Below are 18,125 nucleotides of genomic sequence, written 5' to 3'. Positions count from 1 at the left end.
TGATCCGAATGAATGGTCTGATAATGACAGTGTGCTTGCTGATGACTGATTCAGATAGTACTGACACACCTGTGTTTGAACACCCCATGGTCGCTTGTGTGTTTACTACTACCAATCCCATCACTCTTGGAAACAAAAGAGGAAGAACAGCAGACCCCAAACCGCAAACCTAGGGGCTCCTGGAAACGTCCTAGTCTCCATTGACAATTTTGCACTGAACAAGTCTCGAATTGTCACGGAACCGGGTCCATACGGATGACTGAAAGGACCCAGCGCGCCCAAAGATTGTGTGCAGGAGTTAAGGTGCAGTAGTGGAGTTGGACAGGGCCTGGTTGCAGGGCGACCACACTCACCCAGGTGTTGAGCACCTAGGGTTGTGCAGCCACATACCAGCGCCCTGACATAGCAGCAGATGTAATCCAAAAGGAAACAAAGTGATATCCTGCAGGCACCCTGGAGCAGGCATGAAGCATATCACTAGAATCATGTGCAGGATGCTGCAGGCTGGGAGTATGGAAGCTAAGCAAAGGATATAGCAGAAACATAACAAGCAAGGGGGACAGAGCGAGCAAGAGACAGAGAAACCAAGCAAGAAACATAACCAGACAAGACATACATAGTACAGGGCACGACAGGGAACAAGACAGGACACCCCGCTGCCGGGGATACAGGACAGGACACCCCGCTGCCGGGGATACAGGACAGGCTGACACACATAAATACAGGAACTAGCCTAGGACTGTATGATAACTATTGGAGATTCCATCACATCTTATGGCCATAGTATGCTTAGCCCACCACTACACCAAAGTACTCCAATGATGGTGGGTCCTAACGCTAATCCCTGCTGACAATGGTACGAAACAAACTAAACATGAAACCCAAACACATAGCAATGAGAGACATACCTGTAGACTGCACACTGAGACAAACAGAACACACACGTGGGGCACACCTTATAAAGGAAACAGAGCTGAAGCAAAGAATGGAAGATCAGAACAAAGCATAAGGAAATCGAGGAATGGATTAAAGCAAAACAGAGAAACTGAAGCAAGATAGATATGCAGCTCCGCAGCCTGGGTAGAACGTGACACGAATGCTATGAGGAGCATCTCCGTGACCAAAGGTCTGTTATATCCTCCTCCTCTTCGGCCGTGACCCAGTCCAGTACTGGTAACACCCAACCCCACTCGGTTCAACCCCATGTACTTGTACATGTCAGCACCATTGGATACTGCCATTCGACAGTCCTAGGAGCGCCTGGAGGCTGCTCCTTGGGGGGGGTGAAATATGGTCAGGCACCAATCTACTCAGCCTGGACCATGCTGTGATTCTATACCCTCAAGGATTATCAACAACCACTAGTGGCCACCCTTCACTCTCTGGAGCACCCAGACCTCATTATTGCTAGCAGCTATGCCTGGTTTCCTGGATTAGCCTGACTATATAAACCTGCCATGCCCTTCAGTCAGGACCTTGGCATTAACGTTTGAGGACCGCTTTGCTCTGGCCCTGTACCTGACTCTGTATTGTTCCTGCCGTCAGCTATGCCAGTGGGCTTCCTGCCGTCGGGCTTCCAGCCAAAGAGACTTGTTACCTGTATTTACTTGTCCTGCCAGTTTCCTCAATATAGACTATTTCCTAGTATTCTGCCTCTGGTGTCTTCCTTTGCGCCTGTCTGTATCATCCCTCAGCTATGAGGCATCGTGGGGTACAGACAGGCCCCCCAAGTATCCCCTGCTACTGGGCTCCTACCCGACCTGCATAGGTACATACGACAAAGCTTGGTCCACAATCAAAAAGATTCTGATTGTGGGTAAGCACAGTGATACCTACATTCAGATCCCGTACAGACTACCACTTTGCTAGAGAAACCAACAGTCACAGTACGTAGAGGGGGGAGCAATATCTGGGATCCATTGGTACATTCACATCTTGAAGTGAAACCAGTGACATCATGGATACCGACTATAGGTATGTAATGTTGTGTCCGCTGTAAGTCTTGTAAATTTGTCACACTTTCAAAGAAATTTCTCAGTAGTAGGAACCAGAACATTTTTTGGATTAAATCATTCAATTGTTGTACTTCTGTGGTAGGGTATCTTAAAGATTGGACATGCAAAACAATCAGACCCTTGAAATTAAAGGTTCTTGAATACCTACGTACCATTCGCCGGAATATTAATACCTTGGTGGCCCAGCATGTTAGACAATATACACATAGCAATGTCTGACATTTATTGGCATTGAACTGTGTGTGTATATTGTCTGACATTTATTGGCATTGAACAGATAAAAGCTGGCCAAGAGATGACAATTGGCATAATAAACTTCTCCAGAGGGATTTATTCTGGATCTATACCTTGAATACATTAACCTCTTTTGGTATGAACAAAGAATTTAACTTCACCCCCTTTCTATAAGTTCATTATTGATTGTAATGGTGGCCCTTTATCGAGGCACCATTCATTCTGTTTAAATTCCACTGCTAAATGCCCTTTGTCTGGGTTCTTACAATCTAAATGTCAGGCTCATCATATCTCAGCCTTACTGGATGTTGGAGTCCAGAGCGCAGGAGTGTAAGAACGCATACAGTGATAGAAAACACACTTCACCAATGAGACAAAGGCTGAATGTTTGAATATAGGTATATTAAACAAAGCAGACATCTCACCATAAGCAGCAGAGTAGGAGGCATATCATGTATACAGACTGCTGGGGAGTATGAAGGTAGAAAAGTCCAGGTAAGTATCCAAAAGGGTCTGGGACAGGTAGCAAGCAAAAAAAGGGAAATCCAATAGGCAGTCCAGGTCAAAAAGGTAACAGGTAGGTAGGTAGGTAGGTAGGTAGGTAGGTAGGTAGGTAGGTAAATCCAGTACACAGATCCAGAGTCTGGCATGAACTGTAACTCCAAAGAACTTAATGAACTCACAAGTTACTGGGAGGCAGGGATATAATGCCTGTTCATTAGGTCAGGTGTGAGTGGTCTAGACTTCAGGTGAGGAAGGCAGAGTAATAGCATAACCAAACACAGCTGAACATGAATACACAGCTGAACATGAATACACAGAACATGGATTACATACATAGTCAGACATGCATACATGGTACAGGATGCCACAAAGGACAGACAACAAGGCAAGGAACACAGGGGATGGAGTGAGGGGCTGAGATCCTCAGATGTATAAGGGAAAGAGGGCAAAGGTACATAAAATACAGACACAACTAAACAAGACAGAAAGCTGTGGAGAGGAGTTCAATTCCAGGCAGACCTCTTAAAGGGACGGCCACGCCTGGCAGTTTGCAGGGTTGGGGCTGAATCCTGACACTAAACAAGCATACATCCCCGCCCCCACTTACCTCCCACTGCTCCTGAAGCTTTCTGTCTAGCTGATAGCACAGTGCGAGCAGCCTCGGTTCACCGCAGGGTCATTTGACATCACGTGAGCCTGATACACTTCTGTCTCCCCATGCCGGATCAAAGTACTGTAGTTTAGAAAGTGCCTTTAACCAGGAACGTTGCTTCCCAATTCGGAAGGGCCGTTTCAAAACTATTTTGAACTGGTACGAGGAGTCAGGAACAAGGGGTCTCAGGGGTTGCACCAGACACGGGCCCCATCGCAGCTGTGACCTCTGTGACCCCTGTAGGTACCAGGTCTGGCCCCTCCCCGGGGTGTCAACGTCCGCCATATGCTGTAGACGGATGCCTGTTTTAAAAGAGTTTATGAGGCGGTCAATGATGTAGCAAGGCATTTAGCAACACCGAACACCCACCCCAGGATTTGACGCTTGCAAGATGGGGGCGCATCCTTTAAAAAAAAGGAGGTACTGTATGTGATAAAAAATAATAATAAAAAAACAAGGGAAAAAATCAAAATAGCTAAAAAAAGTGGTAACGTTTAAAAATAATTATGCAGTGATATCACCATCAGAGGAACCATCCAGTTCCAGCAAAATGTAAAAAAAAAGTCCAAAAAGAATAAAAGAAATAAAATAAAAAAAGTTTAATATTATGAGCAAGTGCTAAAATTAGCGCTGTATCTTCCCAAAAATCTTGACATGGAAATAAAAGCATTTCAAATACCCAAGGGGTGTCTAATTTAAAAAAAAAAAATAGAATGGTTTGATGGCGTAAATTGGAAGGCCGGGTTCAAAGATAGGGCATAGGCACAGACTGGCAGTAGGACCAGATGTTAAAGTTCCAAGTTGTACTCACTGTACTCGGGATATGTTGCCGAACACATATTGTATTTGTGTATTACTACCACAAACTTTGGCAAAGGCTGGTGGTAGAATCTTATGCATGGAAAGGGTTAAAATACTAGCATTTAAAATACCTTGGGGTGTCTAGTTTTCAAAGATATATGGCTTGATGGGGTAAATTGAACTGACCAGGTTCAACGATGTCCAAAATAGGACATGGGGCAGAAGGACCGCATGTCAAAGTTACAAGTTAAGAAATGCACACTTAAAACACAAAAAAAAGAAAATACACACCACTGGTGTAAATGAATAAGTAATACTTTCCCTAATTAAGCAGCAGCACCCAAATAAGCGTTCCTCCAACACTTAATAATCTACACACCTTTTCCAAATGGGGCGCACATCCACATAGGGGAAAAAGATTTTTGACAAAAAATAGTGTGACTCTGTATGCAAATGAGGCTTAGCAGTATTGCAAGTAAGTAGTGCACTCACATTTCCAAGGACATACATGCGTTCATCCTAAAATATTCTTTAATTCTTCATAGCTAAAAAATATAAAAACACAGCAGCAATGGCACAGTATCACTCGGTAATGTGGATAAGGTAAAATATTGCACATACAACAGACGAAATGTACAAAAGCGTGTACAAGGTAATCAGCTTTAAACCAGGCACAGGAAAGTCCACCGTCCAGCAGCAGGAACTTCCCAATATCTCTCTCTCTCTCTCTCAACGCGTTTCACCGGACAACCGGCTTCCTCAGGAGATGAATCAGGATTTTCTTTTGCAGCTTGCCCAAAGATATAACATAGACCACCTTCCTTATGACTCAACAAATCATATGTGGATGTGCACCCCATTTGGAAGAGTTGTGAAGAAATGCACACTTCCCAAATGTCAGTGGCGGAACTACTGGGGTTGCAGGGATCGCGACTGCGACTGGGCCCTGGAGTTCTGCCTGTCAGGGTTACCCAAGGGGTGCGGAGCAGTGATTTTCAGCAACCGCTGCGGCGCCCTTCTGTATCCTCTGCCGCCGTCTGCTTCAGCGCTGCCCCTAGTGGGAATTCCCGGCAAGGGAGATTGTTAAAGCACACCGAGCAGACGTGCCAGCAGCGGAGGTTGTTTACGCATATTGCCGCAGCCGGTGAACGTCTGCGCGATGCACTTAAATAATCTCCCGTGCCGGCACTCCCCCTGTGGAAAGTGCCGGCAGGGGAGGCTGTCTGAGCATATCAGAGAGTAGGATGCAGGTCCCCTGCACCGCTGCGGGGGATCTGTATCCTAACCCTACTGCCTGCCCGGCTCCCGGAACTGCATGCCCCGGGCGTCGGCCGCTAGACCCCGAATATAGGCCGCACCCCCACTTTAAAGCCTTAAAGTGGGGGAAAAAAGTGCGGCCTATATTCGGGCCAATACGGTATATGTATATATATATATATATATATATATATATATAAATACTATATTATTTTTTACCAACATACCAGCATTTGAAATACCCTGGGGTGTCTAGTTTTCAAAAATATATGGTTTGGGGTAAATTGCATTGGCCAACTTCAAAGATGTCCCAAATACCACATGAGGCAGATTGACCAGATTTCAGTTTTAGCAAAACGCTATTTGTAATTATTGCCCAATAACTTGCAGAAAAAAAGCATAAAACCATTGGGTATTTTCTAAGGACAAATAGTAGAATCTAGTTAGCAGGTTTTTTTATTTGTTTTTCCAGATGAGTAAAAGATTTTTCAAATAAAAGTGAGAAGTCGTCCTTTCCTTCACAAAAATCACCATATTTTATCATTTTTCCATAGTAAATTAGATGATAAAATAATGGTATCTAAAGAAAGCCCTGCTTGTCCTGAAAAAACCCCAATATATAATGCGTGTGGGTGCACAAAATGAGAAAGAAGAAAATTACAGCTAATCAGCAACACTGAAAAATGTTAAAAGAGCCTTTGTCTCAAAGTGTACTACGAGTAAGAAACAGTCTTGTCATTAATGGGTCAATAATAGGCCTTAACTCAGGTCTAACATAGACATATCCCTCCCCTGATCTGTCCTTTTTATATATTTTATAACGTCAATGTATTTTGGATGATTTTCATAACTGGGCAGTAAGTTACATTGTAGATAAAGCTTATCTACATTCAGCACAAGACAAGCTACGCACCCTCATACACAACAGACTGTGATGCACTGTGGGTTCTGGGACCTTACTCTCAGAACCAGCATTTACCCCTTCACCAATTTGAGCTACAGTAGCTTGTCTGTCAGATTTTACCACATGGGCCATCCTTTACCCTCGATGTGCATCAATGAGACTTGGCCGCCCATGACCCTGTCGCCGGTTCACTGCTTATTCTTCCTTGACCACTGACCACGGCAGATCGGGAACACCCTACAAAAGCTGCAGTTTTGGAGATGTTCTGACCCAGTCGTCTAGCCATCACAATTTGGCCCGTGTCAAAGTCACTCCTTACACTTTCCCACCTCTACAAGGTAAGTGAACTACGAAGGGGAAGAGAGGGGGTAGATAGTGAGAAAGGGGGTAGTAAGAATATTCAAATAAATAAAGAGTGAGAATGAGTGAGAGAATGAAAGAATGAATGCATTCGATTTGATAATGATTTGTGTGAAAGATACCCTTTATACCCTCAGTGCCGAGTTTACATGTGATTTCCAGTTGATCTATACCTGCAATGCTATGTTTCCATACATTATTTATGTATACCTGCATTTATAGGGTTTGTATGTCTTATTCAGTTGATCTATACATGCAAGTGCTGTTTTATGCCTTGTTTATTTGATCTATACCTGAACTACAAGGAGTAAGTAAAAGAGAGGTGTCACGGCTAGCTGTCGGATAACTGGACACATAGGGTGTGGGTGTGCAAGGGTTAATTATACCAGCCCATTTGGCTGGTATAATTAAACACACCACAAAAACGATGCCACCACCAAGTTATATTTTAAGGTGACTACAGCTTATGGACGCTTAGGTCACGCCCAGTACCACACTGAACCGATCAAAAATGTATAAAACCCAATTTGAGTAAACAATAAAGTAAAGTGGTTTATTCCAGCTTACTCGGAAGGTAGAGTTCGGTTAGAGCACAGAGACGGAAACTGGATTAATATATAGTTTAATCTGACTAATGTCACAGTGCTTATGTACAAAAATATGAGCAAAGGTGATAACAATTTAGACACACAGTATATAACACAGTTTGTAATCTTATGTTCTTCATTGTGTGTGCCTGAGTGGCAGAAATAAAATGTGGTCACCCTACTTAGAGGTGCCATAATAACATGATTATCAGTGTTATTCACTTCACCTGTCAGTAGTCATAATGTTATGGCTGATTGATGTATATTATATATATTATCTTTGTCAACGTGTTTGTATGTATTTTGTTCTGGGAAATGTTGATCATGGTATATGACTCATGCAAGCAGCTCCAATTATGATCTACAGAACCAGACGAGCATGTAGCAGATTGACCTGAACTCAGATTAATATTAACAATTTGTTATGTCCAAGTTTGTTCTGTTGCCTGAGTCTAATTTTGTGATCTCTTGTGCAGATATTTGAAAAATGGTAACAAGTCTAATGTCTTTCATAGAAGTAAAATGTAATTTATGTAAGTACATGTGTAATAGAAGGATGGTGCTTTCTTGTATTCTTTTTTTCATCAGAAACATCATATTCTGCCCCTTCAATGCTGCAAGAATTAGAGATAAGGAATTTAACCTAGTAATTTATAAAAGTGGAATAATACAGAAAAGTGTAGTATACCTAATTCTCATGTTTACAAGTGTTAATCAAAATAAATAAAAAAAGTGATAAACTTATACAATACTTCCCTAATGACCGCAGCAGCCCAAAAGACACTCTTCCTCAGGGTGTAAATATACAGATGAACAAATGGTTGGGGCGCAGGTACATGTAAGGGAAAAGTAAAATATAGTGTAAAGAGTATAAATGCTAATTTAAATAAGTGATGTTGTGGTTACACTCACAAACGGATAAGATGCTTCAAGCCCATCAAAGTATGTTGAAAAAGTGTCTTTAATAAGTCTTCACATAGAATCTATAAAAACAAAACTGAAAATAGTGCAGTATCTTCAATAAAAGCAATTGTGGCTAATAAGAATGCACTCACAGTTTGTCCATGCACAAAGTGCATATAAAAGCGTCCACCGTGTGATCCTTCTGACGCGTTTCGCCTTTGAAGAACCATGTCTGATCTTCACTGTTATTATTATTATTATATTTACGTGTACCCTGTTTGAATGTGGCTGCAGCTCCGGCCTTCAAAGAGACGATCCTATAATCTGGCTGGGGCTCTTAATCAGCCAGCACAGCCCTGTCTGTCCAGATGGCACCCGCACTACAGGGGGGATAACACAGGTGGGGGAACCCATTGTATCCCTTAATCTCACCCCACTTGATACATCCCCTGTATACCGATGGGATTTGTGAGGGGATGTGGTTGATGGGATTTGTGATGGGATGTGGCTGATAGGATTGGGGGTTGGGTTCGGTGCACAGTGAATGGAGATTGTATATAAGTTCTGTGTGTTTGTAATAAAGAGAATTCTGTTTTAACCTCAAAGCATGAAGTCCTGTCTCATGATTGAGGGAAGTGCTGGTCTGTGACTGCTTTCTTCAGACAGCCACAGCGTGTCCGCTTACTGGGAGATGGAAGGAGCTGACGGGCGGATGTGTCCAGTCTGGGGCACAGGACGATCCGTCACATCGCCAAGTCGGCTTCCTCAAGAGAAGTAAATTCGATCGGTACCGTCAGAATGATCACACTGGACACTCCTTCGATCGAGTTCTGGTGGACTTTTAATCTAACGCTTTTATATGCACTTTGTGCATGGACAAACTGTGAGTGCATTCTTATTAGCCACAATTGCTTTTATTGAAGATACTGCACTATTTTCAGTTTTGTTTTTATAGATTCTATGTGAAGACTTATTAAAGACACTTTTTCAACATACTTTGATGGGCTTGAAGCATCTTATCCGTTTGTGAGTGTAACCACAACATCACTTATTTAAATTAGCATTTATACTCTTTACACTATATTTTACTTTTCCCTTAGATGTACCTGCGCCCCAACCATTTGTTCATCTAATTTATAAAAGTGAAAGATATCTAACAATGTAAGATGTATAAAAGTATTTCAATCATACAAGCAGTAGAATTACAATACAGTTTATGTCTATTCAGAAGTATTCAGAGTGACAAAGAAAAGTTCCAACACATAGCATGGGGCTTTGACCAATGGCATACACTGACAATGTATATAATAGTACATTTTTAATTCTCTCCCACAGGACAGATTCACTTCTGGCGACCCACTTTGAAACTGTAGATGACCTACTCTCCTCATTTGGGCCAGTACGGGACTGCTCTTTTGGTAATGGTGGTTGTTCAAGAAATTACATATGTGTTTCAGAGCGAAAGATAGACTCCACAGGATGTGTGGTAAGTTACTGCTATAGGTTTATTCTCTTAATTATAGCATTTATTGTCATTGGAGAGGTATAATACACAACATTTTGACTTGATACCTGCTGTGCTTACTTTTTACATGAGGTTCTGCTGGATTGAAGTTGGGAATCTGAGTAAGCAGTCTGGACCACTTTCATCTTAGCTACCAGGATGCTGACTTGATTGTTAGACCTCAAACTGCCCTGACACATCTGTTGGCACATCTGTGTATCGTTTGCTATCATAGGCTTACAAATACTTGGTGGCTCACAGCTTTCATTACTAGAGCCTTGTTTCCTAGCACCTTGTGCATGAGTTCCTGATAAATTTGTCTTCATCTGGTTTTTACCCTCAGTTTGGACATGCGTACTTATCTCGCACATTGGTATCTGTTATTTGTTTGTTTATTATCTGGTTTCAGACCCTGGCCTGGATTATTTTTGTGTGTGACTTTGGTACTGTGTTTGGGTCCCTTATTCCGTGTATGACCCTGGCTTTTACTGAGATTATATATTATTCTCTGCTCGATGACTGGGTGTAATAGTTTCCTATTAACACAAACTGCTCAGAAGAACAGATGGCACAGATAAACTGAGGGCAAAGGTGGCACTGTAGAATATGTTGCTCGAAGACCTGTGGTTTGTAGTTACGCCCCTCATGTGGCATTTGGGCACAAGAGCTCGACAACACAATAAATATATGTGGCTGGTATCCAAATATTTCTGTTGAAATATACTGCTGATAGGGAATCTTATACTAAATAGTCTTATAGGGTCTAAAAAGCAAAATTACAATAATAATGGTATATTGTAAAATACTTTACTGGTATATAAAAACATTTAAGCACACAGTACATATGAAGCAACAGGACTGAGTTCTGAGGCCCGCCGTCCCAGAGTTTTTTGATATTCCGTTTTATTTGCTACGTTTTGGGTTTTGCATTACTAGCACTGGTCTCTGTGATGGGCTTTTCTATTTGTTTGCCAAGGGGAGGCTCCTTCAATAGATCGTTTGGTTGGGGATCTGGAACGGTCTTATGAGGGGTCAAGTATCAGGCATACAGGCTATGTCCGCTCTTTATGTTGCTGCACTGGCCTTCCCTCCGTTGGTTGGCATGAGTTCCGTGTCTCAGGAGTCTTCCATGATTGGGTGTAGTTTAGAAGATGTCTCCTACGTTGGTTTGTCGAAGGTGGGGTGTGATTGAGAGCCTGCCTTTCATTTCTGGGTGAAAGAGGGGTTCGGGTGTTAGGAGGAGGGGGTGTTTTTTTTTTTTTGCTGTTCGCCGCTGCTGTTCCTAGTGCTGGTCGTCTTAGTGGTGCCGGTGGGAGGTCGAGGGAGCTCTTTTCGCTCCGCAGCGTCTTCCCAATTTACCAGCGGACACCCTTGGTATTTGTTTCCCTTTTCCTTCTCTTTCCCTGCTCCGCTCCCCTCTCTTGTGACTGTCCGGTTCCCTCATTTTCTTGTTCCTCTAGGTGTCTGTTGGTTTTTTGTCTTCTTGGTGAGTGTGTAGCGGTTTTTGACTTCTTGTTCTTTTGTAGGGGGTTTCTTCCTGAGCATTATTGACATGGCCTATCAGCCTATGGATTTTGTTGTATTCTCCCTTAACGTGAACGGTCTCAACGTCCCAGAAAAACGGTCCACTTTATATCGGGATTTAATACATCATTGTGTGTCTGTAGCATTTATTCAGGAAACCCATTTTTAGGGGTGATTCTCACCCTGGTTTAGCTACTAGGGACTTTCCCATCACTTTTTATAGTTCTAATCCTCTCTCAAAGTCGAAGGGGGTGGCCATATTGATTTCTCAGCATTTTCCGCTCTCTGAGGTTACTCAGAGGTTGTCTGACACGGAAGGGAGATTTATCTTTATCAAGGGGAGGGTGGGTGCGGTAATGTATACTTTTGCTAATGTCTATGTGTCCAATGTTTAGCAACATGTGTGGCTCACCAAGGTACTGCGGCACTTGTGTGATTTTCAGGAAGGGACCCCTGTGTTTGGTGGTGACCTTAACGTGGCTGTCGGCCCTAAGTTAGATTCCTCTGCGGGTGTATCCCGGACCCCTACCCCAGTGTTGCAACAGATACAGACCTTGCTGAAGGACGCACAGATAGTTGATTGCTGGAGAGCTTTACATCCCACAAACAGAGACTTTAGTTTCTTCTCTGTTCCACACAGGCGGTACTTCCATATTGATTATTATAACTTGTCGAGTTTGTCACGTGCATACTATGGTTCCATTACTTGGTAGGATCACGCCCCTCTTATCCCCGTTGACTAGACCTACGCAGACTACGTGGCGTCTAACCGAATCGTTGCTCTCTGACCCCCAGATCGTGGACTCTGTAGGCTCTGCCCTTAGGGACTATTTTCCCTCCAACTTGATGTCAGAGGTGCCCCTTCCTACGGTCTGGGAAGCACATAAGTGTGTGATTAGAGGTCTTCTGATCAAGCTGGGAGCGGAAAGGAAGAGGGTTCGTGCTCAGAATTGAGTGATTTATATTCAAAGATAGGTGATTTAGAGAAATCGCAGCGAGATGATGATTTTTCTCAGCTGACTGCTCTCCGGGGTGAGCTGGCATCTATTCTTAACGATCAGGCTCAGAGACACTATACTAGGCTTAAAGCCCTTTTCCATTATCATGGGAACAAGCCCGGGAAGTTCCTGGCTCGGGAGTTACGTAAGCGATGCAAGCGTTCATATATATCCCTAAGATTAGAGATTCAGGGGGGGGGGGTGTTACACGTCATCTCCTGTCAGAGATTGCTAGGCAATTTGTTTCTTTTTATTCTGACCTTTATAACCGTTCCCTGATACAAGACTGTCCCCCGGGTTTGTCGGATCATAAATTGGCCATTGCCTATTACCTGTCCACACATCTGTCCCATAAACTGTCCCTCGAGGACTCGTTAGAAAACCCGATTTCACTTGAGGAACTTGAGCGGGCTTTGAAATTATTCAAAACTGGTAGATGCCCGGGGCCAGATGGGCTCTCACTAGCGTACTACAAGAAGTTTTTTTTGACGTATTATGAAACCATTTGATGGGAGTCTTCAATTCTATCCTGGAGGGGACTTCTTTCCATCCCCATACCCTGGAAGCCACAATTTTGGTGATTCCTAAGGACGGTAAGGATCCCAAGCTCTGTAGGAGTTATAGGCCCATTTCACTGTTAAATGTGGATTTGATGTTGTTTTCTATGGTTCTCGCACTGTGAATAGGCCGGTTCCTTCCCAGGTTGATTCACCCGGATCAATCGGGTTTTGTCCCCGGACGGGAGTGGAGACAGGACACTCTTGGCGGTTAACCTCATTCACTGGATTAAACGCTGTGGGTCTAGGGCCGTCCTCCTCTCGAAGGAAGGTGAAAAGGCCTTTGACCGGCTTGATTTGTCCTTTATGTTAGCTCTGCTCCGGGGTTTGGTCCACACATGCTTAGTTGGGTGTCTGCCCTGTACTCCAAGTCTTCAACTAGGGTCCGAATTAATGGGGCGCTTTCTGACCCGTTCCAGATCACCCACGGCACTAGGCAGTCCTTTGTCCCCCATGCTTTTTGTCCTCACGTTGGAACCCTTTTTTGGAAGCTGTAAGGGTAACCCTGATATTACACGTTTGTTGAGTGTAGCGGTTCACCACAAGACGGTGTCATTTGCGGACGATATGCTGTTTGTGCTAACTAATCCTAGGGTGTTGCTACCAGTGTTATTGGAGGAATTTCAGGTCTATGGTCTAACCTGAAAATTAATTTTTTTTAAATGTTTCTCTTCCCCGGGCTGAGGTTGAGTCCCTAGCTTCATCTTTCCCCTTTCGATGGTGCACTCAGAAGTAGAGACATCTGGGTATATGTCAGGGTCCAGTGCTCAGTTATTGTGCCGAGTAGAGCTGTGTACCTTTCACGTTTCCTTTGATCCTGAATTTCCGTGTACTGAACCTGGCTATTCCTGTGACTCTGCTGCCTTCCCCAGTCCTGACCTTGGCTACTAAACGGCTTTCCTGAATATCTGGCATGCCGGACTCTACCATACCTTACAGTATATGGCTGACTGCGGATGTTTCCCTTTTGTACCGTATTAATTTTTCTCCCCTCCTCGAGGCGATAAAATGGGATATTAAGGACAGGGGCTCTTTGTTTATATCGTGGATCGGTAGGGTTAACGCCCTCAAACTGAATGTTCTTCCTCGGATTCTGTATTTGCTTCAAGCTCTGCCTATTAGAATACCGAGGTTTTTTTTCCCTCAGTCTGCACATTATTCCTCTCGTTCATTTGGGCGCTTGTCACTTGCTGAGGACCCTGGAATGGAGTTACTGTCCGTCACCTGTCACCCTATAAGCGGCTGCTGCTTCTGTTCCGTTGCGAGTCCTCCCCTGGTTGGTCCCAGGTGTGGCTGGAAAGGTGGCAGGTGGTAACCCTTTTATTTTGGCTACTCTCGGGGCCCTCCACGGTGCCCATCGCTGACATGCCCTGACTACATATCTCTTCCCTTTGACCCCCCCTTAAGCATAACCCTGATTTTCCCTGTGGCTTGCCTGGTGGGGCTTTTCTGCATTCGGTGCCTGCAGAGTACCCACCTGCATGCTTGGACCTCATTACTCATTGCCCCTTACTAACTTGCTAGACGGGCGGTCTCCGTCCGCCTTGCATATGCTCCAATATTTGCAGCTATGAAATTTTATTAATTCCATTCCACAAAAACATAACTTACGCCATGAGCTTTACTCCCTTTGATGCTCTACATACAAGAGAGGCCTTGCACACGGGATCTGTCTCCTATACAAAGCTCTCATTCAAATAGCTGGTGACCCCCTGCCATCTTTTGTGGGAAAATGGGAACGTGCCCTAGATGTATCATTGTCTGGGGAGGAGTGGGGCAAGATATTTTGCTTGAGACATGAGTGTTCTATTAGTACAAAAACCCAGGAGCTCTCATATAACTCACACACTGGTACCGGATGCTGTCACGTCTCCGCACCATGGTTCCTGACCATCCAGATGTCTGTTGGCATTGCGGGTCACCGGGGGATCGATTTTACATATTTGGTGGGAATGACCCCTTCTGGCTTCTTTTTGGCAGGCAATACGTGAGATTCTCCATCATTTCACTGATTCACCTCTGCCTTTCCATCCAGTCAACTGGTTGTTACACCACACCTCTGTCTCGGTAGCGCTGCACAAAAAATCTGTGGTGCCTTCCATCAGGGAGTGGGTTTCTAGAGTGGAGCGCATAAGGGCCCTTGAGGAGTTGGTGGCCCATCATGCAGGTCGGGAGGAGGAGCATGGGAGACTGTGGTTTTGCTGGTCTCGTTTGTTGGCGATCCTTCCACATGGCTCATCCTAACTTGAATCCTTTGGGTTGAAGTGGTCATGTTTACTTGTGATTCCTCTGACGGAAATCGCATATATGTTTGGGGGGGTGTATTTCTCTGCTGTGTCTGGTCTTGATGTATGATGTTTCCCTCGTGTATTTTGGCCTTCTGTATTTTTTCTCCCTCCTTGTTTTATTTGTTAAACCAATAAAAATCTTGATTTACAAAAAAAATAAACATATGAATGCTTTTCAGCTCATTCCGTTAATGCAGGTTAGCGGATGCTTTTCAATTCATAGTTAAAATACAAAAATACACTCTGGTGAGTAAAGTAAACCAAAACCATTTTAGCTATGATCATATTGTCTCTGTTTGATGTCAGGAATGGGGTTTCTGCCCTGTTGCAGTTGCTGAGAGAACCAACCGCTATTATGAAATGCAATCAAAAGAGAGTTTTTCATAGAATCGTCTAATGTCCCTATGTCTCCACCCAATCTGGAAGAGAAATTTAAGTGCGATCAGAGCCATTTCCAGATTCGGTGGTTGAGATTGGACCCATTGGGACAAGACTGCTTTCTTACTAACTGCTGGCATGATCAGTAACAAGTGTCCCCTTAGCTGGAATTCGGCTGCCCATCTCTGGGGACAGAATTCTGTCTAAAGCCCAAGGCTCTTGCAAAACCAAAGGGAATGTACCAGATCGGCATTTGGCATGGCGCATTTGGGACAATTTGAGTGTGAGCTAGAGCAAAATTACACCTCAGTTTGGGAATTACTTAAACTCTGAGTAGTATTTTCCAAAATATTTTGTTATAATATCAAGACACTAAATGTTTTGATGCTGTATTTTTTAGCCTCTATTAATTGGTCTAAATCATAGTTGGGCAAATCAGTCTTAAAGCCACAAACAATGTACCCTTCTGTCTAATGACATTGTAGATTTTAGCCATAGTAGTGGGCTGCAAAATGCAAAGGATGGTGAGATTATATAGGGGATTATTATGATTTTTGCCAGTAAAGTGGGATAAAACCCTGCTGACATAGCTGGATAACTGCAGGATGGAGTCAAACTTAATGAAATGTATCAAGAAGCTGTGGCAGCATAAGTCTCCTTGTCACCCTACAGTTAGTAAAATCAGTCTCCAATCTACCCCTCTGAGAATACAAAATCCTAAAGCGATGGTCTGCCCTACCAATCTGGAACATTGGTTTATTAAAAATTAGGTTTAGTAAAAATTTAGAAAAGGGGAACTGCAAATTTATTTTTTTCCTGACAATCTGCAATGCCTTCAGTTTTTGGTACAATAGAGCGTTGGAAGTTAGTTCTTCTGACCAGGAAGCTTTTAGTAGATGCACAAGGGATAACAAAGTGAATATATAAAGCAAATTACTACTCCAGCTCAATTCACAAGAATCTTGGTGAGTTCAACATCCAGTCCAGGACCATACGGTAGCTGGTGGCCAAACTATAATCCTGCAACATCACGGCTGACTGGCTGTTGAAGCTTGAACAGTGAGACCCTACTCTTTTTGTTTTGCCGGAAGAATTGTTTCAGCAATTTGTTATGTTTTTTAATATTGCATTTTTTAAGGAGAAGGAACATATGCAGTGTATATAACATTTTCGGGAAACTCTCCATCTTGTATAGGTGGCATCTACTTGTCAGCATCAGCCTAAATTGAGACCAGCTCCTGAGGTCCTCCAACAGCCCACCAAGAGAGGAGGCATGTTTAGATAGTATAGATGTGAAAGGGAGGATGCTATCTGCAATCCTAGGTACTTTAGCACTGGGGCAGTTGTCCACCTTAATGGAAACTGGGAATCCCATCCCAGTTTACTTGTGGAAAGATGGGGAGTGATTTTGTTTTTTTTTTATTTTCAAGAAACCTAGAGGTGCTCCAAATAGTTTCAGGATCTCAGTAGGGGCCCAACACACTGCTTGGGGTTGGCCAGGAAGAGAAGCAGGTCATCTGAAAAGACTGCTGTTTTGAGTTCCACTGCTCCTACCCTAACACCACAGACATCAGGAGAAGACTCCAGGAGCTGGATCAGTGACTCCATTGTTTCCACAACTATTTTCGAGACTTGTTCAATTCATAGCTAGAAGGTAGCCTTCCACCAATGGACTTCAGCAAGTCTAGAATTGTGATGCTCCCCAAACCAAACAAGCATCCAATGTAAATATTCTCTAACCACCCAATTTCCTCTTAAACTAAGACCTTAAAATTCTCCTAAGAATACTGTCTACGAGACTACAAGCTATTTTACAAAAAAAAATTCTTCCCATCCCAAACCAGCATCCTTGTCTTGAATTCCAGCGATTACCCATCTAATATTTTGTGTGCAATGTCTATTTTTATAAAGCTGGTTTGGGATCGGAATAAATTTTTTTACTATCTACCCAACAAAAAAATTACTTTTTAAGGTTGCTAAGTCTTCTTTAGTGACATTCATCACAAGAGCGATCGATTTGTCAATATTTAACCTGTAATTGGACAGAAAAATATACCTGTCTATCTCTCACATTAATTCCTCTAAATAGCTCAACGGAGTGGTGACTGATATTAAAATACCATCCACATAGAGGTTAAGCTTCAATGACTCTCTCACCACCTTTGATATAGGGAGACTTTTTATTCCATCATTTAATACATACAGCAAGGGTGATAGGGGCAGGGCCGGCCCTACCATGGAGCAGAGTGGGGCAATTGCTCCAGGCGGCACATTTGAAGAGGTGGCACTTTGCCGCCCCAAGCGCCTTTTTTTTTTTTTAAGTGGAAGAGAGAGAGAGAGAGAGGCGCAGAGTGGTTTTCGCTTACCAAGTTGTCAGTACCCGCTCGGCACTCCTCTGCGAGCCCTCTAGCTCAGTCTTGGTGCTGGCTTGTAATGCTGAGCGCCGGAAGATGACATCATTTCCGCCGCTCAGCAGTAAAGCAGCGCGCACCGTGGCAGAGCAGGGACACTCGCCGCAGGACTGCTGCAAGGTAAGTGACGTAGAAAGGGGGGTAGGGTAGATAATAGGGAGGAAGGGAGAGGAAGGGTAGATAATGACCCCTGGCGGCGGTGGGGGGCAGCATTTTAAACTTTTTACATTTTACTATCTATGACAGAT

The 18,125-nt window shown here is 43.6% G+C and overlaps 1 protein-coding gene across 1 annotated transcript in view; it reads left to right on the top strand.

Annotated features, from left to right (window-relative positions):
• The window catches only part of LOC149287625 (astrotactin-2-like), a 782,689-nt gene that overhangs the window by 153,288 nt on the left and 611,276 nt on the right, over positions 1 to 18,125 (top strand). Inside the window, exon 12 of the mRNA XM_089492656.1 lies at positions 9,553 to 9,703. Within this exon, the coding sequence (XP_089348782.1) occupies positions 9,553 to 9,703 (151 nt within the window). The remainder of the gene's footprint in view (positions 1 to 9,552; positions 9,704 to 18,125) is intronic.

Source organism: Sceloporus occidentalis, unplaced genomic scaffold, assembly GCF_023333645.1.
Source record: "Sceloporus occidentalis isolate IW3139 unplaced genomic scaffold, rSceOcc1.0.p SCAF_58, whole genome shotgun sequence".
In the NCBI taxonomy this organism is placed as follows: Eukaryota; Metazoa; Chordata; class Lepidosauria; order Squamata; family Phrynosomatidae; genus Sceloporus; species Sceloporus occidentalis.
This window is presented reverse-complemented; position numbering and strand designations above follow the sequence as displayed.